Source organism: Ostrinia nubilalis, chromosome 26 (assembly GCF_963855985.1).
Source record: "Ostrinia nubilalis chromosome 26, ilOstNubi1.1, whole genome shotgun sequence".
NCBI lineage: Eukaryota > Metazoa > Arthropoda > Insecta > Lepidoptera > Crambidae > Ostrinia > Ostrinia nubilalis.
Window position 1 is genome coordinate 1152482 of NC_087113.1, and position 27093 is coordinate 1179574.

The 27093-nt window shown below is 36.2% G+C and overlaps 3 protein-coding genes and 1 long non-coding RNA gene across 4 annotated transcripts; all 4 read right to left on the reverse strand.

Annotated features, from left to right (window-relative positions):
- Nucleotides 1-3541: 3541 nt before the first annotated feature.
- On the reverse strand, nucleotides 3542-6464 carry LOC135084389 (uncharacterized). Its single transcript, XM_063979164.1, has 4 exons — nucleotides 6363-6464; nucleotides 6040-6123; nucleotides 5881-5943; nucleotides 3542-5788 (listed from the first exon to the last, which is right to left on the reverse strand). The coding sequence occupies exons 1-4, from the start codon at nucleotides 6420-6422 to the stop codon at nucleotides 3542-3544; spliced, it is 2454 nt and encodes an 817-aa protein (XP_063835234.1). The 5' UTR covers nucleotides 6423-6464.
- A 556-nt stretch (nucleotides 6465-7020) lies between these two features.
- Nucleotides 7021-8676, reverse strand: LOC135084390 (putative neugrin-like protein DDB_G0288135). Its single transcript, XM_063979165.1, has one exon. It carries the CDS (start codon nucleotides 8674-8676, stop codon nucleotides 7021-7023), a length of 1656 nt encoding a protein of 551 aa, XP_063835235.1.
- A 376-nt stretch (nucleotides 8677-9052) lies between these two features.
- Nucleotides 9053-10330, reverse strand: LOC135084547 (uncharacterized). The gene is made up of 3 exons (XR_010259883.1): nucleotides 10241-10330; nucleotides 9366-9866; nucleotides 9053-9141 (listed from the first exon to the last, which is right to left on the reverse strand). It is a non-coding gene; the product is annotated as an uncharacterized LOC135084547 (long non-coding RNA).
- A 3207-nt stretch (nucleotides 10331-13537) lies between these two features.
- On the reverse strand, nucleotides 13538-24039 carry LOC135084419 (lactoylglutathione lyase). The gene is made up of 5 exons (XM_063979205.1): nucleotides 23939-24039; nucleotides 23740-23806; nucleotides 21107-21330; nucleotides 20076-20186; nucleotides 13538-13660 (listed from the first exon to the last, which is right to left on the reverse strand). Exons 2-5 carry the CDS (start codon nucleotides 23800-23802, stop codon nucleotides 13540-13542), a joined length of 519 nt encoding a protein of 172 aa, XP_063835275.1. The 5' UTR covers nucleotides 23803-23806; nucleotides 23939-24039; the 3' UTR covers nucleotides 13538-13539.
- Nucleotides 24040-27093: the final 3054 nt, after the last annotated feature.

The following is a 27093-nucleotide window of genomic DNA, read 5'->3' on the forward strand; positions in this document are numbered from 1 at the left end:
ATGTTCAGTATTTCCACAAAATATATTTGAGGTATTTTTGAGTCTTCCAGTGGCCTTGGCCCACTTTTAGCTTGGTCCACTCCACGGGCCAATCGCTGGTTTGAATTTTTAAATAGTTTTTTTCTGGTGACTGGGCCCGCCTTCAATGTTTAATTAGACATTGAAACTCGATTGATGAAAAAGAAACTCAATTCAAAGCTTTGTTTCAAAACTATTAAAGATTAGTATTTTCTGTATAAGTAATAGGTAGAGGACGTGATCACTTCTAACAAAATATGAAGCGTTACAATCAGTAGTCCCGGGTTCGATTCAGACGTGCGTCAATTTAACCGACTTCAAAAAAGGAGGAGGTTCTATGTTCGGCTGTATGTATAATTTTTTTCTTTGTATGTTCATTACGAGAAATAAACTTGGACACCACACGTTACGTGTGACACGTAAAAAGTTTGGCACAAAAGAAGTTTTTACAAAGAAGAAAAAAGTAATAAATCTTTATAAGACAACCTGAAAGGAGAATATAAACATAGAAAGGTTTCATCGCAATGAATAGTCGATATTGATACTCAAACGTTATCATTGTATCACTATTAGTCACCGCACTAAATGGGCAAATATTGTTATCGTTATCTTATTTAACAAGGTGTTAACACACAACCGCGGCAAACACTGGGCAACCGACTGATCGTGTTGACTTGGTAAACAAATAAGCGCCTGCCGTTTTTACTTAGCAAAGTTACATGTCTACGCTGTATGGGAACGCTTCTGCAAAGAGTATTAAGCTAGCATCTGATCACTGATGGTGTTATAGAAAATTATTTTATTATTTACGAATTCTCTTCTTAGTCGGGCACTCTTGTCAGAGTGGTCGTGGTTGCGCTGACGAGGTACATGGTGAGGTAATTAAAATTTCATCTCCGAGGGTAGCTCTTCAGGCGATGTGCTTCCATTTCTGACGGTTAGAGGCGTCGCGAGTACACTGGACAATGGTGGACTCAGTGGCCTTTGTGAGCGATTTGGCGATCGACGGCGTGCTCTCTTTCTTGCCTTCAACCTGGCCCTGAACCACCAGTCTCTCCATCGAGTTCTCAATTCTAGAGACGTGACGTGACGTGTATATTTACGAATTATAAACAGGCAAACATTGAATAATGCCTTAAGATAACTCTTATTTAACAAGGTGTTAAACATAAACACAACAGAAAGAAAAACAATGTGCCTGTCGTATTTTTATTAGCAATGTTACTTGACGACAGTTTTTGGCAACGCGGCAGCGGTTAATTAAGGCATGACTATGTCTTAGTAAATAATATTGGTAAACGAATAGAAGGACGCCTGCCGTTTTCTTATTAGCAAAGTTACTTGACGTCATTTTTAAGGTAATGGTTAGACATGGCGTGCAATTTATGCAGGAGGACTTGGGACAGAAAAAACAAACACGCCTGGGGTTTTATAAGATTAATCCTTCAAGGCCCCCGAATCTAGACACAATAGATAATCAATTGTTATGACATTAATGAATGCCATCTGGGACTCAAGCGGTTAAAAGAACTTTTTAATCTGATAAAAAACGCAAGGCGTTTATCGACGCAAATCTAGCACGGTTGGTTATTGATAGAAGAAACTTCGATTATTTACAAAAGTTAGTTTAGGCAACTGAATATGAAAGAAAAATAGACTATGTTTTCGATAATCTAGATTTCTTAGTAGACAAATAATCATGGAACGAAAAAGAGATCTATTATAATTATTTTGTAAAATTATGCAATTCAATAAATATAAAGTAGGCATCTTCAAAGCAAGCAGAAACAATACATCCTAAAATAAATCTTTGTGTTTACAAATAAACATAAATATTGAAAGAAATAATGGTTATTAAGGTAAGTATACTAAAGCACTTACCTGAGGAACTTGAGTTGACTTTCCACATCCAGTTTCACCGATCAGGACCAACGTTTGATACTTCTCCAACAAATACAAGACATGATTCCGGTACTGGAACACCGGTAATCTTTGCCGTTGAGTCTCCAACGGTAAGTGATGGTGACGGTTGTAAACAAAGTTGGACCGAGCATCGTTGTCGGTTGCCAACGCTGAGTCTGTGTTCGGATTTATCAGCGTTTCTATGACACCATCTTTGTTGCGCGTTGGGTATAGGGGATCATCGTCACCTGAAATAAATCAGTCATTAAATAATGAATTCTCAATACAGTTGACTCAATAGCATTTGTTTAGTAACTGGAAAAACTGTCTCACTAAGAGTAGGTGCACACCGTTGATTTTTAGTTGGCCGATAGTTGTGCCCGATTTTAAATTGTATGAAGAATCGGCCAAATCGAATCGGTGTAGTGTGCTCACTCCCATACATGCCCATACTGATCCACTGCCCAACTAAACTATCGGCCGACGAAAAATCAACGGTGTGCGCCTACTCTAAGTTATTACTTTTGATTACCAGCAACAGGCATTTATTAGAAGTCCAGAAGTTAAATGTGCCGTTGTATGTACATCACCACATATTACAAAACAAAGTCGCTTTCCTGTCCGTCTGTCCCTATGTATGCTTAGATATTTAAAACTATGCAACGGATTTTGATGTAGTTTTTTAAATAGATAGAGTGATTCAAGAGCAAGGTTTTTAAGTATAATACATTGTAACTGTGCGAAGCAGAGGCGGGTCGCTAGTTTATTATAAAATCATGTATTAGCAACATTCTTTTCAAGTTACTTTTTAGGTTATGACAAGAAAATTTTGCGCGCAATATTAAAAAAAAAATAATCACGAATTACTTTAAATAATAATAACATTTAAAAATGCTCTTTTCAAAGGTATTAACAATAAAGTTATGTGTGAAAACTTACCGGGGCGGATAAACTTCGGTCTCTGTCCTAACATCTTTTTAATTTCTAAAGAACATTGAAAGAGATATTAATTGATAAATATTATTTTTATACACTTCAACACTACTTATTTTACGGAAATAATGGATTAAAATACTTATAAATCGATAAAAGCAATTAAAAACACAACCGCACTGTTTGTTTACAAATCGACTTTGACTTTTGTTTTTTTAAATGAAATTTTTGTTCTCACAAGTGGTCCAAGTCACAATAAGTCAAAGAAATATAAAAATGTCGCGCTTACTGAAAAAGTTTTATTTTTCTAATTTGGTTCATAAAAATACACATTTAAAACCAACATGTATTTTTCGTAAGATTTAAGTCTTTCCTGACTCACAGAATAAACTCATCCATCAATTAATAATTTTAATGAACGGACGAAAATCCGAATTTCCTTTTGAATGCCTTTGAGACTGAGAGTCGATAGCGCAGTGGTGGGGTGGCGCAGTTATCCTGCAAATTATTCTGCGTTTGATTCCTAGTGGCTCATTCAATAATAAGCTTAAAAGTCCGGTTTCTAACATAAGGGTCATTTAGTAATTTCCCAAACCATAACATTTTTACATTAAAACACAACACAATTAATAAAAAACATGTTTTATTACAAATATTTTACACCTATTCCAAGTAGGTATGTAATTTGCTAGTTGGAAACATCAGAATTCCAAGCTTTCGGCAAGGATTTCACATTTAACGGATGACTTGCCATAACGGAATCTCCAGGATGCCCTTCCTCTGTCTCAGAATGCGTAGTAGATTCTGCAGGAGTTAAATATCTTGGTATCGTATGGGTAAATTGGGCTGCTAAGTTTGGAGGGGTTGATGTGTCATCAATATTTTTCGATGAAGGTTCCGATGGTGCTTTAGGCCACGCAAACCCATCTTTCAAATTAGATTTTATCACCGTTTCATTAAGATTTAGATTACTATTCAGCTCTTTGATTACTTCTGGGGCAACATCGGCATTCAGATTCTTTGTTATCTCTAACTGCTCATTCAAGACACTGTCTGGTACAGTTATAACTCTAGCGCCAATTAAAGTTCCGTTTCCGAACACCAGTTTCAATATTTCGTCCTTCTCAAAACCTCTCAACCCTGGAGATATATCGCTGATATTCGAAGCAGCTATTAATTCTTGATACAAATGCTCAGGTTCCGATCTTAGACCTGGTTTCCTTAAAACCAAGTTTTGAAAATTGTGCAGGAATGTTTCATACGGCAATCTGTATTTTACGTAGTAAATCGGCCGGTAAATTAATGGTTTAGGTCGTTTAAGGACGTACGTAAGTTCGATAATGTTCGCCTTGTTCTGCGATGGAGGTAATTTATTAGCATTCGACATGGTTTGCCACCGTTGCAAATTGTTCAAAAGCGCTTCGTAATCTGGTTTGGTGTTTCCAGAATATGCTCCAGCAGAATCTGATTGCAGGTGGTTTAGATAATCCTGTAAACTTTGATCTGGTACACCGTCAGGACCGTTTACATTTGTATACGGCGTTTGTAATTCAAGGAATTGATTAGAGGGATTCGCATTGAGATTTGGATTCAAATATTTCCACAGTTGGCCTTTTAGAAGCTCTTTAAGTTGAGGACTTAATCCAGTCGATGACTTCCCTTCTGGGTGTGCAAGTAAACCAAGGAGTATTTCTAAAGTTAATTCAGGTTTATTTATCGTTTGTGTTTTATATGGAAGTGGTTCGTTGGGTAGATCTTTGACAGTATCAGGTAGATGCTCGCCATATAAATGAAAAGGAGCATTTAGTGGTTGTCCAGGTGCAACGTAATACACTTGACCTGGGTTATCAAATGCATTGTTGGGAGGAGGATTTGTTTGCAGATTTGGATTGGAATTTACAACAGTCAAATCAGGGTAATTTTGCAATTGATCATTAACTGCTCCAGGCACGTGGTAATGGCCCGGAGGATAAATATGTGTAAAATGTCTCGTAGCGTCATCTGGTACATTGTTATGGAGAAGTGAAGGATTATTTTCCATAGTATTTTGGGGCTGTAGTGACGACATAATTGTGTCGTAAGAAGGCTTACCAGTTAACCGGTTTAAAAGAAGTAAAAGGTTATTTTGTAGTGGATTTTTGGGAGCTTCTGGATGCTCTTTTTCATATTGTTTGACAAAAGTTATGTCAAATTTAGGAATTTGCTGCTGAGGAAATGGCAAAAGAGGGTTATTTGTAACTTGGCCATTCGGGAGTAAATATTTTAAAGCAAAATCATTATTTGGGACTTTACTATCAGGGCCTCCATCTACCACGCTTGGGTACAGATGATCCAAATGAGGATTGTTGATATCCAGATTAGAAAATATAGGGAGACCACTAACTTCTGGCTTATAATAAGAGGTTGGAGGGTGTTCATAAACCACGACAAATTGGTACGGTTTTTGGGGTTTCACGTAATTGTTTGGATGATACAAGTTTTCATCAACATACCCGCTTGGCACGCACTGCGGGTATTTCGCTGTTTCTTTGTAAACATTGACTGCTGTTTGTATCAGTCTTCCAAAAGTCTCTCTGCAGTTTTCCTGATGCAATCCAGGCAAATCTTTTTGGAAGACTATTGTTGTCTTATGCTCGTCCGAAGGATGGAAGTGGGGTTTTTCATGCTCTTTATGCTTCAGCAAATGTTCTTCTACAATAATCAGCTCCTTTAGGAAAATCACTTTCTCTGGACTTGGAGGTGCCACGTTCAAATACTTCTTGATCAACTCGCAAACAATGAACGCTTTTTCAGGCTCAGGTGAATGGTCTAAGAATTGTAGTAGTACTCTGAGAATTGGCAGCAATGTATCGGAGAAATACGATGTAGCAGTACATCGATCTGGTCCACGATTGCTTGATGTTGCGTCGTAAAGTCTGTAGCTGGTTGGTTTACTCTATGGAAAAAAGTCAGAGTCAATGAGCATACTACCCAAGAAGTCGATAAAAGCATTATTAAAAACGAATGAGTAGGTATATTCCGCTGTACCTGAAACAGTTCTTCCAGCTGCGCACTTGGTTGCTGATTACCACTTTGTGGTTGAAAGTTTAGCTAAAAGAAATTAAAATTAAAACATAACTTCTTCCAAATGAAACACAGGCCAAAAAATAAAAACATAAACGTTCAAATTATAAAAAAGGAAATCACCTGAGTTTCAACGGCCTGCGGTGGAAATTGCAAGGGCCCATTCAACATAGGTAGTATCGCTTCTAAGTTTTGAACATTGGGAGGCTGTAAGGTGGAAAGCTTTTAGTACAGTTGAATAAAAATGAAAGCTGTTATAAAAGTAAATTTCAAAAGATATTATTTAATACTTAATATTATGTTTTCTCTATCTCATGTTGACTGTAGATAACTTACCAATATTAAACAAAATAAGGTACGGTTTTTAACACGAAAATGCAAAGGACTAACGCAAGGGTCGTTAATGAGACCTTGCAGTTTGAATATTATACTAATTAAATAATTACCGATTCATCTGCAAATGCTATAGCGAATAAAAAACTTAATATTAATTTTGTCAGCACCATCTCCACAGCCTCCTTTATGAGTAAATTCTAGAAAATGGCACGCGTTAAATATTTACTTGTAGTCACATTAGTGGGTGTGTAATTGAATAATTATGATACATACAAGCAACGCGAAACAAATTGTTTTTAATGATTTCGCGATAATTACGGCTGTTATTAGTGTGTAAGTGCGTAATAGCGATTGTCTGTTTTAGGCAGCTACTTCTTTCTATGTCTACGCAGATTTGAATGTCTAAAGCAGGACCTACATCATCTTTATCATCATCATCAGATCATTAATTTGGTCTCCATTTCAGGATGTCGGCCCTCTCTAATTTACCAGAGGATTTGTCATGTACTTACGACATTGCATAATTTTTCGTCTTACGACATCTACGGGAATAGGGGTGGTTGGATTCTACTGCCGGAACCACACAAAAACAACAAAATTAAAGATTTAAAAGTTGAAATAAATATATTTATAAAATAATCTTGTATATTAATAGGAGGTACCTACAAAGTAAAAATATCGAATAATAAATATGTACGAAAATAAATATTAATTGAGTACAAAAATACCAATACAAATTATGCAGTTATTCTAAATTATTCGTTGAATTTATTGATCATTTTCACTGCTCGCATCAGAATCTCCTTCCTGTCTTAGTTTCAATAGTTTTTGAAAACCTTTCTTTATTTCATTAATTTTTTCGTTAAGTACCTTGCTTTGACAGTCACTGACGTCATCGTTTTCAGTCAGAGCATTATCAAGATCAGAATTTATTTCTTGCAATGCTTCATCTGATATTCCGAGTTGATTGAACTTGGAGATTATTTGGAAAAGCAATCCTTTCAAGTCATTTGTAGGTTTGAGATGTACATTCCACTTTAGGTGAAGTTTCGGACGTTTTTCTTCATCAGAATCATTATTTTTTGAGTCAGAATCATCAGACCCGCTTTGATCTGATAAATCGTTATTAGCTTCAGTCTGTCCATTACTTTTTAAGGCTACTTTATATTTGACTAATAATTTAGGATGTGCCTTTTTCTTCGCCATGAAATGTAGCAATATTTCTGCTAATTTATCCTTAGGTTCTCCTTTCAAGCCTTTTAACAGTGATTCCAACTCTGCAGCAGAATTATTTGCATCAGTAATATCGTCTACACTTTCTACATGATTACCATCTGTATGTTTTGCCTTTAGAGCCTTTAGCAGTAACAGTATTCTAGCTCTTTTGTCTTTAGGTAGTCCTTTTAGTAGTGTGAGCAGCAATGATAATTTATTAGATTTTCCTACTTTAGAAGTCTCTTCAGAATCTTCTAAACCGAAAATTTCGAATTCGTGATCTTTATGTGCATTAGCAACTTCTTCGCTTGGAGTTTTATCTTCATCAGGTTGCGTTGACTCAGTCAATTCTTTACTTACATCTTCTGAATCAGTGATTTCTTTTGGTTGTTCTAAAAAATCGTTATTATTTTCTGTCACTGGTGTAGCATACGAATCATCAGATGATACATTTTCTTTAGAAACAGGTGCATTTGATTCACTTGACGATAATGTGTCGTTATGCGTATAGATGTATGGACCAACTGTTACTTCATCTGAAACATTTTCAGTATCTTCGTTGTCTATTTGTGAACTTCCAAAATCTGTCCCTAATTTGGGATTAAGTATAGCGACATATTCTTTGCTGTTTCCGGCGTTTTCTACATTAGAATCATTATTAATTTTTATTAATGCATCATCTTCATCATCGGTGCGTCGATCATCATGTTGTTGATCTAATTCAAACTCGGGTTTCAAAGTAGTTTTTTCAATTTCATTCGAATCTTCTTTTTCTGATGTAGGGTCAAACCCACGTTCTGATTCTTCAGATTTATTGAAATCTAAAGAATGTTCTTTACTGTGGTCTTCTTCTTTTTTATTGAAAATTTGCTTATCCTTTGAAACCACATCGAAAACAGAATTAGGTTTAACTGGTGCATCTTTATTTACTAGCGAGAAATCTTGAGAATCTAATCCATATAAACCAGATTCTTTTTGGTTTGGTTCTTGCTGATCTTTAAACACGACTTTTTCTTCATATCCTCCTGTATTTGGTGGTTCCTGGTATTGCTGTTTTTCTGCTTTGTTATCATTTGACCAATAAATATCTGCGGGATTTTCAGTTACTGGTACTATTGGTGACAGTTTTGATTCTTCTGGTTTCAAGCCAAGAGTCTTAGCCTGTTTCGTACCGTCAACTGATCTTAGAATTGTTAGAAATAAATCCATCTTCTGTTTATCACTCAGATTTTTATTATCCAAGCCGAAATATCCAGCTGCGACTTTCCAAAAGTCTAAAAGGTTCGTTTTGGCATTCGCACACAGTTTCTTCACTTGGTCCTCAACTTGCGACGAATCTAGTTTTTGTTTTTGAAATGTTTTTGACCCAAAACCTTCTTCGTGACCTGAATGTTTATCATTGTGTTCTAACTGGTATACCGTTCTTGATCCAACGTTTTCTTTATCATGTGAATCTTCATTATTATGTTCTAAATGGTACATAATTTTATTTCCTCCTCCATAATAATCACCATAACCCCTATAAGGTACAATTTTTTGCTGATATCTTGTATAAGGTCCATTTCCTGTGATTAGATCACTTTTTCCTTCCCCAGAGTGGATGTTGCCATATTGGATCGCACTAATATCATCGTTATCTGGTCCATTTGCTTTATGTTTTTTGTTATTTACCACCTGAAAATATAATTTATTTCAAAAAAATGCATCTGTTGACATTTACTTAGTTCAAACAAGAATCACTAATTATATAAAAAAATATAATTTTGATTTTGAGTATTAATAAGATAATGGCATTACATTTTCTTCCTCTGGTGAATTAGAGGTTTGTGATCTAATTAGTAGACTAAAAGGCTTGATAATAATGATAATGATGATGATGAAAAAGATTCAATACACACCACAAGACTCCATCCGCGTCGATTTTGATGACTTTTTTCCAAATCTTCCTTCTCATTCTTATTTTCAGTTTTATCCTCACGATTTTTTTCATATTTACTGGAAGCCGAACGTCTAGTGTCTTTTAGGAGTTTGACTGAATTGCCTTTATCGCTTTTGTCTAAATATTCCAGCAGAAATGGAAGTAATTCCGCTTCTTTAGAATCTAGAGGATGTTCCAAATACTCATGTTTCGTCTTTACAGTAGTATCAAGTTTACTATTATCAGTTTCAGTATTATCTTTATTACTGTTTGTAGATCTTCTTCTGTAAGTGATTTTGACTCTTTTCGGTACAGTCGAATCATGATTTCTATGTTCCAGGCCACGTCTGCTCAAGAGTTCTTTTATTAACGACAGTGTTCCATCATTATCCGTTTGGCCAATTTCTGATAGTTGTTTGACATGATGGCTGCTGTGTATAACATCGCCCTTAGAATTGGAAGCGTGCTGTGAACTTGCGACCTGTAAAAAGATAACAATAATTATAATATCTAGATATCTAAAAGATAAACATCGTGACAAAATTTCATTTAAAAAGTCTTCCCTTTCATAGAAATAAAGATTTATAAGTTCGTAATCACACGTAGAAATCGCTAAACTTATATTTACCTACTCTACTTCATCATTGAAATTAATAAAATTCGTGAATAGTCTAGTTTCAAGTCTCAAACAAAGCTTTTTCACAAGACGTGAATATACTTAATAATCCTTCCTTTCCTATGGGAAAAATTACATATACCTAATCCCAAAAAATGTAGGGAGATATTCCAGTTTTCTTATAAATTACAATATATCCTTTCTTCTTTCTTTCATTTAAATACAAAAGAAGCACTCACCGAATAAGCCAACATCAAAACACCAAGCCACTGCACCACCATGTTTGCTCAGTGAAAAGAATTAACAAAACGTTTTATTTATACAAAATGGTGGTAAACACAAAATTACTCGCGTGGCGCGAACGCGTGAGGTGCATAAGCGTGTAATAAACTTGTAATGGACTAAAATTAGATTATAAATATTGTACCTATACAGTCAATTTGTTTGGATACATAATTTGTATGTAAACGTAGTAGAGCAAATCATTGCTTTATTTGTATGCTCGATTTATAAATCTACGTGTAGATTAAAGGAAATCGCACATTTATCAACAAGGTAAGGGATCGTAACCGTATCAAATCGAGGCGGTCAGTATTCTTTGTATGAAACTCCATACTGCACACTTATCCGCACTTAAACGTAACTTACGCCCGATTCACAAATATTACTATAAGGTCTCACAGTGCGCGTGGACGCACAGGGTCACACATGAACCAAACACAGAGCTCTATTTAATTCAACGCTGTGCGTTCGATTTGCTGCTTCACTTAAGCAAGCATCGTTTGTGTACGAGCGGTAAACGCCTCGACAGCGCGCGAAAGGCGATACGATGTTGATCCCTTTCCGAGTTGATAAGTCTGCTATGAGCTTAAAACAGATAATGTGAATTACACAAACTAATTTTAGCCCGCGGTTTTGCCGCGTGAAATTCAGTTCGTTACAGCACAGATGGTTACAAATTATAGCCTAAGTTGTATGTATAAACAATAATACTGTAAAGTTTCATCAAATTTCGTTCAGTAGTTTTTGAGTGAAAGAGTGAGAAATATCCATTTATAATTCGTTTATAATTCAATACTCAATAGTTTATTGCTTCCATAATGTTTACATAATTAGTAGGTTGTAATGAAAAATGTTTGTTTAAAGTAAAAATAAAACAAAATTACATTTATAACGAATTCAACATTTTATTTCAAATAATATGCTTAGAGACTATTTAGGTAAATATACTTTATTATTATTTATAATTGCACACGGTTTTTTCATAACAAATAAAGAACCAAAACGAATATAAACAAATTACTTGTATCACAATATACAAAATCAAAATATACAAAATTGTCAAAAGAATTGCACTTAGATATTAGAAATAAATAATAATACATGTTATTATTATGTATAAAATTTACATAGTATGTAAGCGACAGCTTGGTAAAATATATTGGATTCAGACCATAGTTTAATTTTTAGCAATATTAAAAAAAAACCTTATTATGTATTGTGTAAAATAATGTTGAATTTAAACTGATTTTGCCACTGTCCTTTACATCTTGTTTGATAATGTAATAAATAATTAAACAAAAAACATAATACGTGAATCACTTCCAATTTCGAATTTTGTCATTTTATTTTAGTTAAATCTAAATTTGGTTCATCCAAGCTGAATATTTAACAAAAATATACATTTATAGGCACAGTCAATGATCCGTAACATCACGTGGGTGTTGCCATTCAATCCAAAGTTCAAATCTGAAGTGACTGTAGAAAATTGGACGCTAAATAGAAAGTCCATCAAGGGGAGACTGTCGATAGCATCGAAAGAATCAAAAATAAAATCATTTTAATACACTGGTCATCACAAAAATCGGCCCACCTACGTTTTACAGGAAAACTCGTTTCTACTGACACAATCATGGTGCCCCAACAATATTGGTGTCATTTGAAAGCCCATTAGATATCCTTAAAGAAAATCACATTTCATTTCCTAATAAACGATTAACATATACAATAAATGTGACTTGAAAATCTTGAAAAAAGACCTCACTTTGGGCTCACCTCTGGGATCAATTAGACCAATTTTTATGGTTATAATACCAAATAATGATCTCACGTGTCCTCTTTAACAGATGGATAGCGATTAATCCCAACTTAACAGTTTTATAGCCATAAAAGTTGGCTCAAGCGTAACTACCTATTTTTTGAAGAAGTGACTGGATTCTTCTACAGACAAATTTTTGGGAAAAAACCTTTCCTTTAATGAAATTATTACCATTTAAAAGCCTAGTTCTAAACTTCATTTCATTAAAGGAAAGGTTTTTACCCCGAAAATGTGTCTGTAGAAGAATCCAGAGTCACTTCTTCAAAAAAATAGGTAGTTACGCTTACGCAACTTTTATTGCTATAAAACTGTTAAGTTGGGATTAATCGCTATCCATCTGTTAAAGAGGACACGTGAGATCATTATTTGGTATTATAACCATAAAAAATGGTCTAATTGATCCCAGAGGTGAGCCCAAAGTGAGGTCTTTTTTCAAGTTTTTCAAGTCACATTTATTGTAATGTTAATCGTTTATTAGGAAATGAAATGTGATTTTCTTTAAGGATATTTATTGGGCTTTCAAATGACACCAATATTGTTGGGGCACCATGATTGTGTCAGTAGAAACGAGTTTTCCTGTAAAACGTAGGTGGGCCGATTTTTGTGATGACCAGTGTATTAGAAAAATTCTTATTATTATCGATATATTTATTGTATGTATGTATATTATGCTATTGACATGAAATACACTGTAAAAAAAAACAATTTGGTAATTAAACTCTGCATATTAGCATTCTGTAGTGTATAAGTCCCTTATATTAGTCCATTTATACACGCTCCAATAGAGCTACCACTCCGGGTGGTGTTGAGAAGCAGTTGCGGAATAAACTCGGTCACCTTTTTCTGTATTTCGATGGAATCGACACTCAAATTATCAACAGTCGGGCAACATTAACAAACAGAACATTACAGACCAGAGCCCCGATTACGGTAATTTTTAACGTCAACAATCCAGACACGCTTCTCGATTCTGCGATACGATTGGTCGTTCAACAGCGTACGTCAGCTGTTTTGACCAATCGTATCGCAGAATCAGAAACGCGTCTGGATTGTAGACGTTATAAAAGTTACCGTAATCGGGGCTCTGTTTTTATTTTCAAACTTAGACAACTACTATAGTCTGGTCTGCGAGCACGTAGAATTTTGTCCAATGACCCCAAGCTACCCATCCTTATCGCTCGCGCGTAATTATATTGCTGTCGCGACTGTGCGACGGGCGCCCGCAGTGAGTGTGCGAGCGCGACAGCAATATAATTACGCGCGAGAGATAAGGATGGGTAGCTTGGGGTCATTGGACAATACGTGCTCACAGACCGGACTTTAGCTGTTGCTAAGAAGGCGAAGGCAAAAACCTTTCTCTGAATTTCGATGGAATCGACTTAAACTATCGACAGTCGGGCAACACTAGCAAAGTTGACATTACAGACCTGGTTTTTGAGTTTAGACGACGTTAGAAGTGAATATCTCGATCCAATACCCGTCGGGGTCCTGGATGAAGGCCAGCCCTCGCATCTTGCCGTCCTGCGGCTTCTTCACAAACTTCACGTCGTGCTGCTCGAACCTGGAGTTTAAATAAATAGTTTTTAAATTAATAAATAATAAATATCTTTGGAAATTTTCCCACAGCGCCATCCAGCCCCAATCATCATCATTTCAGCCATAGGACGTCCACTGCTGAACATAGGGGAGGTTGATCATGTTGATCAATTGGTAAAGCCTGGTCCGTGAGCACGTAGAATTTTGTCCAATGACCCCAAGCTACCCATCCTTATAGCTCGCGTGTAATTATATTGCTGTCGCGACTGTGCGACGGGAGCCCGCAGTGAGTGTGCGAGCGCGACAGCAACATAATTACGCGCGAGCGATAAGGATGGGTAGCTTGGGGTCATTGGACAAAATTCTACGTGCTAACGGACCAGGCTTTAGCGGCCTGCGTCCAGCGCTTCCCTGCTACCTTTATGATGTCATCGGTCCACCTTGTGGGTGGACGTCCCACGCTGTCCAGCCCCAAAGTAAGCAATTAATATGCAATACATATTATACATATACAGTGTGTCCGGGCATGTAGTGATCAAACTTTAAGGGCGTAATCTATAGACAATTTTATCGATGAAAATACTTCAAATTTGGGTCTTGACCCATTTCTCGCAAAATTACAAGGATTTAAGTTTTTGATTTTTAGTTTTCACCTTTTCCTTCAAAAACAAGTGATAGCGTGGGTAGCTTAACATTAATAAGCAAAAATGTTATATCATGCGATAGCCAATAAAATTATCTACTAGTAGAAGTAGAAAACAGACACAAGTTTCATACATTTTAAGGGAGTAAGAATGGATTTAATTATAAAAAAACATGACTTTTTCACTCCATTTTCAGTTATTTTCCAACACAAGAAAAACCAGGTCGTTAAGGTATGTTTTATTTGCATTGTATTATTAGTATTTGAGCCATTCTACAAAACGAATGTAAATTTATTAGTCTACGTCTATTAGTTTCGACGTAATTATTGAACAAAGATACCCATTCTCAGCGGTTTCCATAGTAATCGGAATAGGTTGTGTGATTTTTTCAGGCAGTGCATTTTCGCATGTCGCGTGCGCTGACGCGCGTGCGCGTCCGATAAACTATAACAATAAATTATATGACTAAAATCATTTCGAAATCTGCCAAATTCTCGATTTCTGCATGAAAAATGTGACAACGCTCTTAAAGTTTGATCACTACATGCCCGGACACACTGTATAGTAGGTAATAGTAACACCAGTGGCAGCGTAGCATGGGTTGGCCCGGGGCGATTTCAGGTAATTTCTGCCCGGCCGGGAATCGAACCCGGGACCTCTCAACATCAGTGGCGGATTTACCAATAGGCCAAGTAGGCCAGTGCCTAGGGCGGCAGATTTAGAGGGGCGGCAAATTTAGCTAATTTTTTTCCAATTTCTTTTTCAATCCATATACAGGGTGTCCCGTAATGTAACGTCAAGCCGGAACTGGGTGTTGAGGCAAGTTGTGCTGGTTATCAGAAAAATATAAAAAAAAATCTATGTGGCATATTTTCAAAATAATAGGCATTTAAAAAAAATATAAAAATTCTACTCCAGGTGACAGTCCTTTTACTCGTGTTGCCACAAAACTTCACTTTTTCCAAATTTTTTTTTTGTTATGTAACCCTGAATAATGCTTCTCTAAATTGTTATCAAAATTACAAAACCAGCTGCTCCAGCTTGGATGAAAAAAATACATTATTCCCAAAAAAAATTTTAATATAAAAATATTGCCTAGTTCAAACTGACTGTACTGAAAAAAAATTGTACTACGCGAGTGTGGCAAGTGACGTCATAATTTGGCGCATTTAGTAAGGATTCCCAAATGGTATAACACTTGGTAAATTCTTGCTGTAATAGTCGACAATTTTTGATTTTTTGGGAATAATCCCGTTTTTAACTTTATCTACCTTGGTTAAAAATATTATTCTAATGTGCCAAAATTCAAGTTTCTGGCTTAAGTGAGGTGAAGAAGCCATTTTAAAAGGTATGAGCAGGACGGAGAGGGACATCTTACCAAGCAGGGATGTTATGGATATCCGTAACCGTAACCGAAACTATCGGATATCTGAAATAAAAAATATCCATAACCGTAACCGAAACTGATTCAAAAGTTACGGATAGTTTCGGATAAAGGCGGAGTCTATCTAAGGGTACAATTCCAAACTGCAAAACTCTATGAAATCTGCATTATACACGCCGCAGCTGCAATGCCGCGCTGCCGATTTCATAGAGTTTTGCAGTTTGCGGTCTGCGGCCCGTCTTGGAATTGTACCTTAAATCTTAATATTTGTTACCAACTTGTCTGGCATTCCCTGGCACCATCTAATATGCCAGCCTGTTTTACCTTTATCATACATAGGTGTCGTCTTAGTTGATGCATAAAGTAGCTATGTGGGTCACGGAGCATCTTGCTATTTGAATTATACCTACATTTTTGAAATTCTAATAATTCCGTAACCGAAATTATCCGAAACTTTCGGATAATCTGAAATGATTTCATATCCGTGACCGTAACCGAAACCGGTATAATATTATTCTAATATCCGTAACCGTATAAATAACCGAAACTTCATATCCTTATTATATCTGTTACCAATGTATTTTTTTTATCCAAGCTGGAGCAGCTGGTTTTGTAATTTTGATAACAATTTAGAGAAGCATTATTCAGGGATACATAACAAAAAAAAAATTTGGAAAAAGTGAAGTTTTGTGGCAACACGAGTAAAAGGACTGTCACCTGGAGTAGAATTTTTAGATTTTTTTTAAATGCCTATTATTTTGAAAATATGCCACATAGATTTTTTTTAATATTTTTCTGATAACCAGCATAACTTGCCTCAACACCCAATTCCGGCTTGACGTTACATTACGGGACACCCTGTATAAATAAACGATTAATAAACGCACTGTAATATATACTTAGGTACTTATGTGATCATGAATTTTAAAATATTCCAATAGCGTTTCAATAAAAATAAAATAAAAAACTAGTAACACAGGATCTCCGGAGCCTAGCACGAGCACCATCTCTCCACAACTTCGTGTATATTGTTTTACAGGGTGGCCCAGCATAAAAATAAACTTTTGAAAATTCAAGGAAACGAAAACTGTACATTTTTGTAGAACTTTAGCTATTGCAATTTAAAGGAAATTTAGTGCAATTTATTTTAAAATTTACTTTCTTTTATAAATTTTATCGTACATGTGATTCCCTTGACGTTTACAACATTCGGTCAACATACATCAACATTTTGGAAAACTTTCGTAAGCGCTCCTGCACACGACGCCGCTACCGCGCCGTGCGCGAAATTATACTTTGATGGCGCGGTGGCGGCGCGGCGGCGGTTTTACTCGGTGCTTATGAACATTGTAGCGGCGCGACAGCGCACCACAGTGTTTTATTTTGGCTTAGAAGCGGACATCCCTGTTTTATTAATTCAATCGTTAGATATTACTATTATGTACAAAATTGATGAAGGAACTAGTAGTTGTATTTGTTTAGTTTCGAAGAAATATTCGATTTTGTGATTTTATAAAAAAGACAGTTTTAGAAGCATATTTTCTAAAAAAATTACATTAAGTCAGAATTTTGTAAATAAATTTACCTATCACTATAACGTCTACCTTTATGCAGAAATAAATGGTTATTGCTGCAGTAATTTAGGAATTATTTGATAATTTATGATTTTCAGAAAACATTTTTTTCTCCGTTACACTAGAAAATTGGCAGCTATATTTACTTTATATTGATGCATGATATAATTATCTATAATACCTGAAAATATTACTTGCATATCCCGTGGAAGTTCGAAGATATTTTAATTTCTATGAGTTTAGAAAATTTATATGTAAATAGGGTTGTCATCTGAATATTTTTTAGTTTTTTAAATGCCGTCCGTAACAATACGGTTTTAATGCCTTTGTTAGATAACTATTGAAATTCATTGCTTTTACCATTATTAATTTGTCTGGTCGAGTTTGATAATTATAGAGTTGGCCCTCTGGCGGCTTATTGGAAATCCTATCGTTTTCGAAACATCGATATATATGTTGCAGTCAAAACTCATAATCGATCAAAACCACTTTTGACTGCAAATTTCAGTTAATAGTGGTTTTGACCGATGGCCTTAGTCAATATTACTTTTGACAAATTTTTCTAGTCGTATCATCGAACTTCCACGGGATAGGCAAGTAATATTTTCAGGTATTATAGATAATTATATCATGCATCAATATAAAGTAAATATAGCTGCCAATTTTCTAGTGTAACGGAGAAAAAAATGTTTTCTGAAAATCATAAATTATTAAATAATTCCTAAATTACTGCAGCAATAACCATTTATTTCTGCATAAAGGTAGACGTTATAGTGATAGGTAAATTTATTTACAAAATTCTGCCTTAATGTAATTTTTTTTTAGAAAATATGCTTCTAAAACTGATTTTTTTATTAAATCACAATATCGAATATTTCTTCGAAACTAAGCAAATACAACTACTAGTTCCTTCATCAATTTTATACATAATAGTAATATCTAACGATTGAATTAATAAAACAGGGATGTCCGCTTCTAAGGGAAAATAAAAGACTGTGCGCACTATGGATCGAAATTGCGATTTATGGACATAGCGATTTTTTTCACAATTTCTATTTGAAAAAATTACTTATCGATAGGTTACGTTATTCTGATGAATAAATGCTTCGCAAGTTTTTCTCTAAAACCAATAGTTTGGCTGGAAAAAAATATTTTCCATTTTCGTTGTATGGAATGAAACATAAAGTGGTCGATTTCGACTAAGCCTTGACAGATCTTGCTTTGAAACTACTTGAGCCTTGTTTTATGGCTTGTTGACTATAATCCTACGCAATCAGCGCGCGCCCAAAGTTGCCCGTTCACAAGTTATCGATAGGTTACGTTATTCTGATGAATAAGCATTTATTCATCAGAATAACGTAACCTATCGATAGGTAATTTTTTCAAATAGAAATTGTGAAAAAAATCGCTATGTCCATAAATCGCAATTTCGATCCATAGTGCAGCGGCGCGGTGGCGGCGTCGTGTGCAGGAGTTTACTTCTAAGGCCACAGCCTCGAATTTAGCGGGCAGCGGCGCGGTAGCGGGGCGGGCAACGTAGACCCGTTCTCGAAACAAGCGGGCAGCTCGCGCGGCGCTTTAGCGGCGAAGTGTTGTGTTCGGGGTTGTGTTGTCGAGATATTTGTTTTTATTCGCAAACGAAATGTCTGAACAACGGCGACAATTTTATTTCGATTCAAATTTATTCCTAACGCTCGATTTATTGTGGGAAAAAGAAGGAGTGCGCTGCCCGCTCGTTGCCCGCTCCCGCGCCGCTGCCCGCTCGTTGCCCGCTCCCGCGCCGCTGCCCGCTCGTTGCCCGCTCCCGCGCCGCTGTTTTCGAGAACCGGTCTATTTGATTTTACGCATAAGATCCTGCCGCTTCCGCGCCGCTACCGCCACCGAACCGCTGCCCGCTAAATTCGAGGCTGAGACCTTAGAGTTACCTCAAAATGGATTCAGGATGGATGAATGCTGCAGAGTTTTTGGATTATTAGAGTATACTCTGCTCATAAGGTAACCCCACAAAAAGAAGTCTGCTGAAATGAGATTAGCGCTTCTTAGAGGCAGTCAGATTTCACCACTGCTTAATTGGTTTGTTGCATTGAAAGGATGATTAATTTTTGAGAGCGCTATACTGGTAGGCTGAAAAGCTTTTTGATTTCAAAGCTGCAAGATTCGCAAGGTTATGACCGGAGCGCTTGGTTTCATCAAGATGGGGCTACGTGTCACACTTCAACTGAGAGCATTTAGATGGTAAGAGACATGTTCCCACAAAAAAATAATTTCAGGCAGGGGTGACATATCCTGGCCACCAGGAAGCCCTGATCTCACTCCAAATTGAAAATAGGTTTCGAGGTAATTCTGACGAACGCATTCCAAGATTTTGATGTATGTTGATCGAATGTTGTAAGCGTCAAGGAAATCTCCTGGGCGATGTAATTTAATAAAGGTAAATTTAAAAATAAATTGCATAAAATTTTCTTTAAATTGCAATAGTTAAAGTTCTATAAAAATGTAGGTACAGTTTTCGTTTCCCCACCTTAGGATTAGTACATACTGCTGTTTTTAGGTCAACATTAAACTCTTCAGTACATAGCAATAATAATCTGACAGAAAAATATCATTAAGTTCACTATCATAGTAATAACGGGATTAAACTAACGTATTGAATTTCAAAAGTCAGTAGGTAGGGGCGGCAAAAATTGAATGGCCTACTAGCGGCAAATTTGTAAATCCGCCACTGCTCAACATAGTAGTCCGTTCTGAACCACTACACCAAACTTGTTATCTGTTTATAAAGTTTTATCAATCTAATAATATTGATACCATTTGATAAGCATAGATAATATCACTGACCTAGCACAAGCGGCTTCCACGTCAGGCACCCATATTCCAATATGGCCGAAGCCCCTCGGGTCCGAGTTGCCATTGTGGTAGCAGGAATCGTCGCTCTCCGTACCCCAGTTGCTGGAAAGAAATGGAAGAAACGTATTAATTTGGTTCATCGATTGAATAACTATGCCATAACAACAATGTTGATAGCATTGTTGTGTTCCGGCAGTCAGAGGTAAGATAGCCAGTTCCTCCGTGGTTGAGGATTCCGGGTGAAGCTCGCTTCCACCTTCGGCCTGATCGTCACTTACCATTAGGTGAGATACAGGCCAAGAGCTTCCTCGTTGTGGATAAAAAAAAATGTTAGTTTTGATGATAGATTGTTTCAAAATTTTTAAAATGACTTGAAAAAATCCAACTGCCTCAGATAATAATCGAATCCACGACCTTTCCGGGCGACTGCTCTTCCATTTTTTGTTTAATTTAAAACACTGAAATTGGATTTGAGAAAAATGTATGCAAAGTACTGCCAACGAGAAGCTATACCAAATGAAACAAACCCAATGTCATGGGTGAACCCGTCTGACTTTGACATATTTTAGCGGGAGAACGAGACATTACGACAAATACACAAGATGGAAAAAGAGAATATATTGTCAACTCGACAGTCGTATCGACCTTTTGTATCGCTGCTAGTTGGCCGTACTTTAGAACAGATGGTCGTTGGGGGAGAAAAGTTCTCGTGTGGCGACTACTGAACTGGTGTAGGCATGCCTCTCACTCGGTGGACCGACGATCTGGTCCTGGAAGCGGGCTGCGTAGGACCGGTCGTTATGGGAGTCCTTTGTCCAGCAGTGGACAAAATCAGTAGAGACAAAATGGTTCTAAGTTATGAGTTCTTCCTGAATTATTATCATAAGTTTTGTAAGGTAGAATAATAATATTTTTTCTTATTTTATTTAAAGGAAATTTTTTTACGCATAAAAATCGCAGGCTCTTTATGCTTAACACTATCTAAATGACCTGAAACTACAATAAAAATATCAAGTACTTACTACGTAAGTTCCAACGTAGCCTTCCTAGTCAACGCCCAGGCAGACCTTACAGCTTCATCCTGGGGCACCTCAGCCGGGTTCTCATAGCCCATGAAGAACAGAGAGAACTTCATCTCGGGGAAGTGGAGTTGCTTCAGCAAAGTCATTCCCAGCACTCCGGTGTAGAACGGAATCGACTTCCTTGGGTCTTTGATGCGGTACATCGTTTGTTGGAACATGAAGTCCTGGAAATAGAAGCATGTTAAGCTTTAGAAAGAAAGAAAAAAAAAATTTAGTCCAAAATCCACTACAACATCAGTGTAAGTACATAGTTTGTTTAATTTGAACCAAAATAGCCACTCAGCATGTGTTATGCTTTAGGTTAGGTTAGGTTAGCTCGCACACTCACTGCGGGCGCCCGTCGCACAGTCGCGACAGCAACATAATTACGCGCGAGTGATAAGGGTGGGTAGCTTGGGGTCATTGGACAAAATTCTACGTGCTCACAGACCGGGCTTTAGACGCTATAACGCTGGCATTCTGTGGCAGCTATATTATGTGAATAGACATTTAACTCTCAAAAGTTTCGGCTCATGCTCATTAAGGTCATAGCTCGTTTATCAACCGGGAAAGGGATCAACAAATGTGTCTCTTTAAACGTGTTCGTTCGTTTCAGCCAAATGACGTCCATTGCTGGACAAAGGCCTCCCCCAAGGTTTTCCACAATGAACGGTCCTGCGCTGCCCGCATCCAGGCTCTTCCCGCGACCTTTACCAGATCGTCGGTCCACCTAGTAGGAGGCCTGCCCACGCTACGTCTTCCAGCCCGTGGTCGCCACTCGAGAACCTTCCTGCCCCAACGGTTATCGTCTCTACGAGCTATGTGCCCCGCCCACTGCCACTTGATTTTAGCAATTCTGCGAGCTATGTCGGTTACTTTGGTTCTCCTGCGGATCTCCTCATTTCTGATTCGATCACGCAGTGTATAGAACATAAAATAGAGACAACTAGCTTTCCACCCGCGGCTTCGCGTGGAATTTTGTCTACCATAGAAAAACTTTATCGCGCGCGTCTCTGTTTCAAAAACCGGGACAAAAACTGTCCTTTCCCGGGACTCAAACTATCTCTATGCCAAATTTCATCAAAATTGGTTCAGTGGTTTAGGCCTGAAAGCAAGACAGACAGACAGACAGAGTTACTTTCGCATTTATATTTTATAATATGAGTATAGATAGTATAGTATACTATAGATAAACTAACATTAATGACATTTTTATGGCTGACATCATTATTTGCATTTTATTATTATGGTTATTTGCATTTTATTACTGTAGGTTTGTTGTGGACACGACGAAGAAGAATTATTATGGTCTTAGGAAAAACTTATTTAATTTTTTTTCAAATAGGCAACTTCAAAAAAAAAACTTAAAATACAAAACCAGTATAAACTAGCAAGTCATACAATAAAACAGACTTAAAGTTAATAATATTGAATGATGATAAACAGCAAAAATGTATCTAATCATTGAACCGAACAGCAACAGGCAATATTAAGATAACACAATAAAAAGATAAGGTTAGGTAGTGAGCTCCGAATAATGTTCCGGTTAATGTGTTATTTATTTAATAATAAATTACACAAAGCATTAATTTTTGATAATGGTTTTATTAATCACTTGTATTCACAAACAAAGTTTAATTGGTTTATTTAGCTTTGATTGATTTGTGAACCATTTTCTGTCTTTTGGTACCAACTGTCTTTGTTTTTGAAAAATATAAGATTTTTCAATAAGACCAAAAATAATCACAGACAATGTAGTAACAAACTTTCCAATTGTTTGTGGCCAACATTGGTCCAATATTTTGGTCTTGAATAGAATCTGTCTCAGGCATTACTAAGTACAAGAATTTAAACTAAAATAGAGAAACACGAGTTTCAATGTGTTATTTTTTTTTATATGAGTTACATGTATTTAATTGTTAGCGTTAAGTCGCATCTCAAACTAATTTGAAAATTATAAATAACTTGAAAAGGGCGGAAATTGAACCCGCCATAAGCAGTTCGATTTTTTCAAGTTATTTATAATTTTCAAATGAGTTACATGTACTCTCAGCATAACGTTTCGGCTGCAAGAATTTAGTTGCTGAATTATTTTAAAATTGTACTGGAATTATACCTAGCCTATTACAGTACAGGACTTGAATAACACTGAATTAGAACTACTTGGTCTGTAAGATAAGTAGGCTGATGGAAGAGCTATATTTTACGATGGCCAACTATTGCTAAACTTTTTTATTTTACAAAAGCCGAGCAATATTATGTTACAACAAGAGGCCACAGGAAATAAGTTCGTAAGTAACTTTAAGACCAAACCAGGTATTAACCTACTTCAATGATTTGTGTTACCAAAGTTCAAATTGTTAGGTATTAGTCAAGCTTAGGTAAAACATGATATTTTAAACTTTCATAGCATTTTCTCATAAAAACTAGAGTCAATGTGGCAAAACTGTAATTTCTCGCGTATTCAGCACAGTATACAATTACATAGGTAAGTATTCTTGGACACCTACCATGCCGCAAAAATGTCTAGGTACATAAGTACTCAACAGTTGGTTCAAAGACTTTTTACTAAAATAATTAAATATTTGAAATACCTTAGTTGCTGGCTCAGGGGTCCGGCATAGGGAGATAATTTCTTCAGGTGAAATACCGGACATTTTGCTGGAAGTAAATCAGATTTTTAACAAAATAAACATTCATAACCTAAAAATATTTGTTTAAAATTTTTAAGAAAGACCTGGTGACTGATACAATATATATAGAAAATATCTTGTAATGCATTACTTTACTTACCACTTCTTAAAGATAACCGCGAGGAAAACACAAGGAAATTATGTGGAAAATCTCCAAACTTTCTAGAGAGAGAGATAAAAAATAAATAATAGGTACTTCACTGACAGTGACATAACCACGTAGTGATAGGCGTAATCAAAGAGCATGGCGTAATAGGCGTTATTATTCGTTATAACCGATTACACTGGTCAACACATGTTTTTTTTCCTTAATTTTTTTTTCTGTTGTTGGGTATTTCTATGGCCCTGATTATGAAAAAAATATTGGGAGATCGCCAACAGCTTTACTTTTTAAAATATAGAGTTTTGTTATTTTGACAAAAAAATAAGAAAAATTATACATTGTGCTAATAAAATTTCTATTGAACACTAGCAAATGATCTTTTATATGATTTCCTTGAATAGGCAAGTTTGAGTAGATCTCGTTGCAAACTCCAGCAATGGTCTGCCATTCATATATGAGCACCACGCCCCTGATAACCTTCTTCCATTGTCAGAAAATTCCAATGAAAACTTTTATCCTGCTCCTCACTAAAATCACCCACATTTTGTGGAAATCGATGTTAATGCGAGTACATGGAGTGTATTTTTATGCCCATGTTGCACCCTAGCTCTTGCAAGTTGGATAGCATGCTCTCAACAATCTCTTTTTGCTTAGGAAATTACCTATAACCAAAAAAAATAATTTTAACCTTAGGACTGGACTTCACTCATTGATTTCTTAAAATTACGATCATTCACCAGTTGCCTAATGCGAGTCCCATCAAAAATTACCAGCTTCTAAGTTTTCTGTGCTTAATCCTGAAAAATTGCGTGAAAGAAAATTAAAAAATTCATCAATTTTGTCAAGCGCCTTCACAAACTGTTTCAAGATGCCGAGCTTAATATAAAGTGGTGGAAGTACGATGATACGGTCTTGGCTAACTAAAGGCACGTTTATAAAATTGTTTGTATCAACTTTAGCTGAAGAGCTAAAAGTTGTGTGTGCGGGAAGCCGCACTGGTCAAATTTTTTGTAACCAATGCTATTGTTTGTTACGACTATTCCGGATACACATGGATCGGGAATTTTGTGTATCCCCCTTGTTGGCCTAAAAGATGTTACCTATTCTCAGAACACAAATGACCCATTTGTGGTCTTGATTACTTAATTTCAAATAATTATATTAAAGTGTCGATGTTACGCAGTTTTCATCAAGTCCGATAGAGGTTTTCGATGTTTTTCAAATATTATATTTACTACAAACATAGCAGAAGCCATCTGGATTAAGCACACAACATCTTCATAACGAAGCAATATCGAAAACACCCACAAAATATATTTTTTTGTCCAATTAAATCAAAAATCTAAGTAAAAATATTAAAAGAGGGTAGATAGCTATAACTTAAAAACAAAAGCTGTTAGAGAAAAACTGTTGCCATATTTAAAAAATATGCGTCAATTTGAGATAGAAACAGAAAAAAAATCACAGGAAACAAACAATTTTATTTTTTTTGTTGACCAGTGTTATTATTAAACGAGTGATTAGACTGACTATATAATATTTTAAACTATTATGTTGCATTTTTTACTATAAAATTATCACTTCACGGGATTTATTGCAACAATATCTATTTTAACGGTAAATAATATTTACCCTCCCGACGTTTCGGCTCGGTTGCGGTCATGGTCGCGGGCAGACTGAAGAGATGCGGCGTCGTCTGCTCCGGCGCGATGAGTTTTCTTCACCCACCCGCATTTGCACAATATTTTCGTCAGTGTTCTATAAGATCGATTGCAGCTGTGGTAGTTCTTATATAGGACAAACTAAGCGGTCTATAGCTGAAAGAGTCAAAGAACACATAGCGGCTGTAAAGAACCAACAGACGTGCAAATCTGCGATAGCTGAGCATTTGTTAACTTCGGACGTTAATCACTGGATGGAACTTCATGACCCGAAAATCCTCTCAACTGATAGGCATTACCATGTTAGGTTGATACGTGAAGCCATTGAAATTAAAAAGCATAAGAATTTCAATCGAGAAGATGGATTTAACCTATCATCAGCGTGGAATCCGGTGATAACGAAGTACAAATCGCGTTCTAGGCCGTCTCAGAGAAACCCGGACACTGTTAGTGTAGTTTGTCGGACTGACTGTACCACTGACGAAAATATTGTGCAAATGCGGGTGGGTGAAGAAAACTCATCGCGCCGGAGCAGACGACGCCGCATCTCTTCAGTCTGCCCGCGACCATGACTCGTGCAACCGAGCCGAAACGTCGGGAGGGTAAATATTATTTACCGTTAAAATAGATATTGTTGCAATAAATCCCGTGAAGTGATAATTTTATAGACTGACTATAATCACTCGTTATCCAGAAACGCCTTAACTAGTTATTTTCTTAACATCCTAGTAACAACGTTAGAATCTCTTCGATAAAATCAAAACGATTGTTTCCAAAACGCTCTGAAGCTAAGTGAATTCACTTTTAAGTAAACGCCATAAGGTAGATGTTTGGTTGACAGTTTGACACAAAAAATAACTGGTTTCCAGTTTCGTTATAGTAACAATAATTACCCGTCAATCACTGCACTTTATACTAGTTTCTATTTCTACTAGAAATTTTCTAGCGGCTCCGCCCGTTTGAGGGCCTTGTTTGTGCGCTCATGTTAAAATAATTTTGATTATACCGAATATTAATGAATGGCGCGTGATCAAAAACCTTAGAAAAGGCCCTAAAACAGAAACCAGAAAATAATGTAAAACAAAAATAACGATGGTTTAAAAACTCACTTGCCCCTTTGCCCTAGCTCAGATAAAAAAAAGTGGCATGATGACAAGTCAACAACAGGGTGGATCCGCCGATTTGATTCCGCGAGATTTATTTTACGTTTTTTGAAAAACTTAACAGGGATGCGTGCAAACTAGCTTAAACTGAAAGGTTAAGCAATAAGCTTTTTAGATCAGTGTGAGGCCCTTAGATTCAATCGTGATTTTAGAAGTAACAAGCGTCCAAATATTTTTTCACAAAATGGTAATGACGTTTTCCTAATGGTAATGATTTTATTAAAATGGTAATGATCTTATGTTAATGGTGATGACGAAATATAATTTTATAGTAATACATTAAATTAAAATTACTTAAAAACTAAAATTTAAATATAATTGTTTAGCT

What these genes read in the sequence shown, in the direction of transcription:
- LOC135084390 (XM_063979165.1), bottom strand. Translation starts at nt 8,676, where the DNA reads ATGGATTTATTTCTAACAATTCTAAGATCAGTTGACGGTACGAAACAG.
- LOC135084389 (XM_063979164.1), bottom strand. Translation starts at nt 6,422, where the DNA reads ATGGTGCTGACAAAATTAATATTAAGTTTTTTATTCGCTATAGCATTT. An exon ending in TAGCATTTGCAGATGAATCG is followed by an intron (nt 6,124 to 6,362) that starts GTAATTATTTAA and finishes TCCACCTTACAG; the next exon opens with CCTCCCAATGTTCAAAACTT. An exon ending in CGCAGGCCGTTGAAACTCAG is followed by an intron (nt 5,944 to 6,039) that starts GTGATTTCCTTT and finishes AATTTCTTTTAG; the next exon opens with CTAAACTTTCAACCACAAAG.
- LOC135084419 (XM_063979205.1), bottom strand. Translation starts at nt 23,802, where the DNA reads ATGTCCGGTATTTCACCTGAAGAAATTATCTCCCTATGCCGGACCCCT. An exon ending in CCCCTGAGCCAGCAACTAAG is followed by an intron (nt 21,331 to 23,739) that starts GTATTTCAAATA and finishes TTCTATTTCCAG; the next exon opens with GACTTCATGTTCCAACAAAC. An exon ending in GTGGAAGCCGCTTGTGCTAG is followed by an intron (nt 13,661 to 20,075) that starts GTCAGTGATATT and finishes TTTAAACTCCAG; the next exon opens with GTTCGAGCAGCACGACGTGA.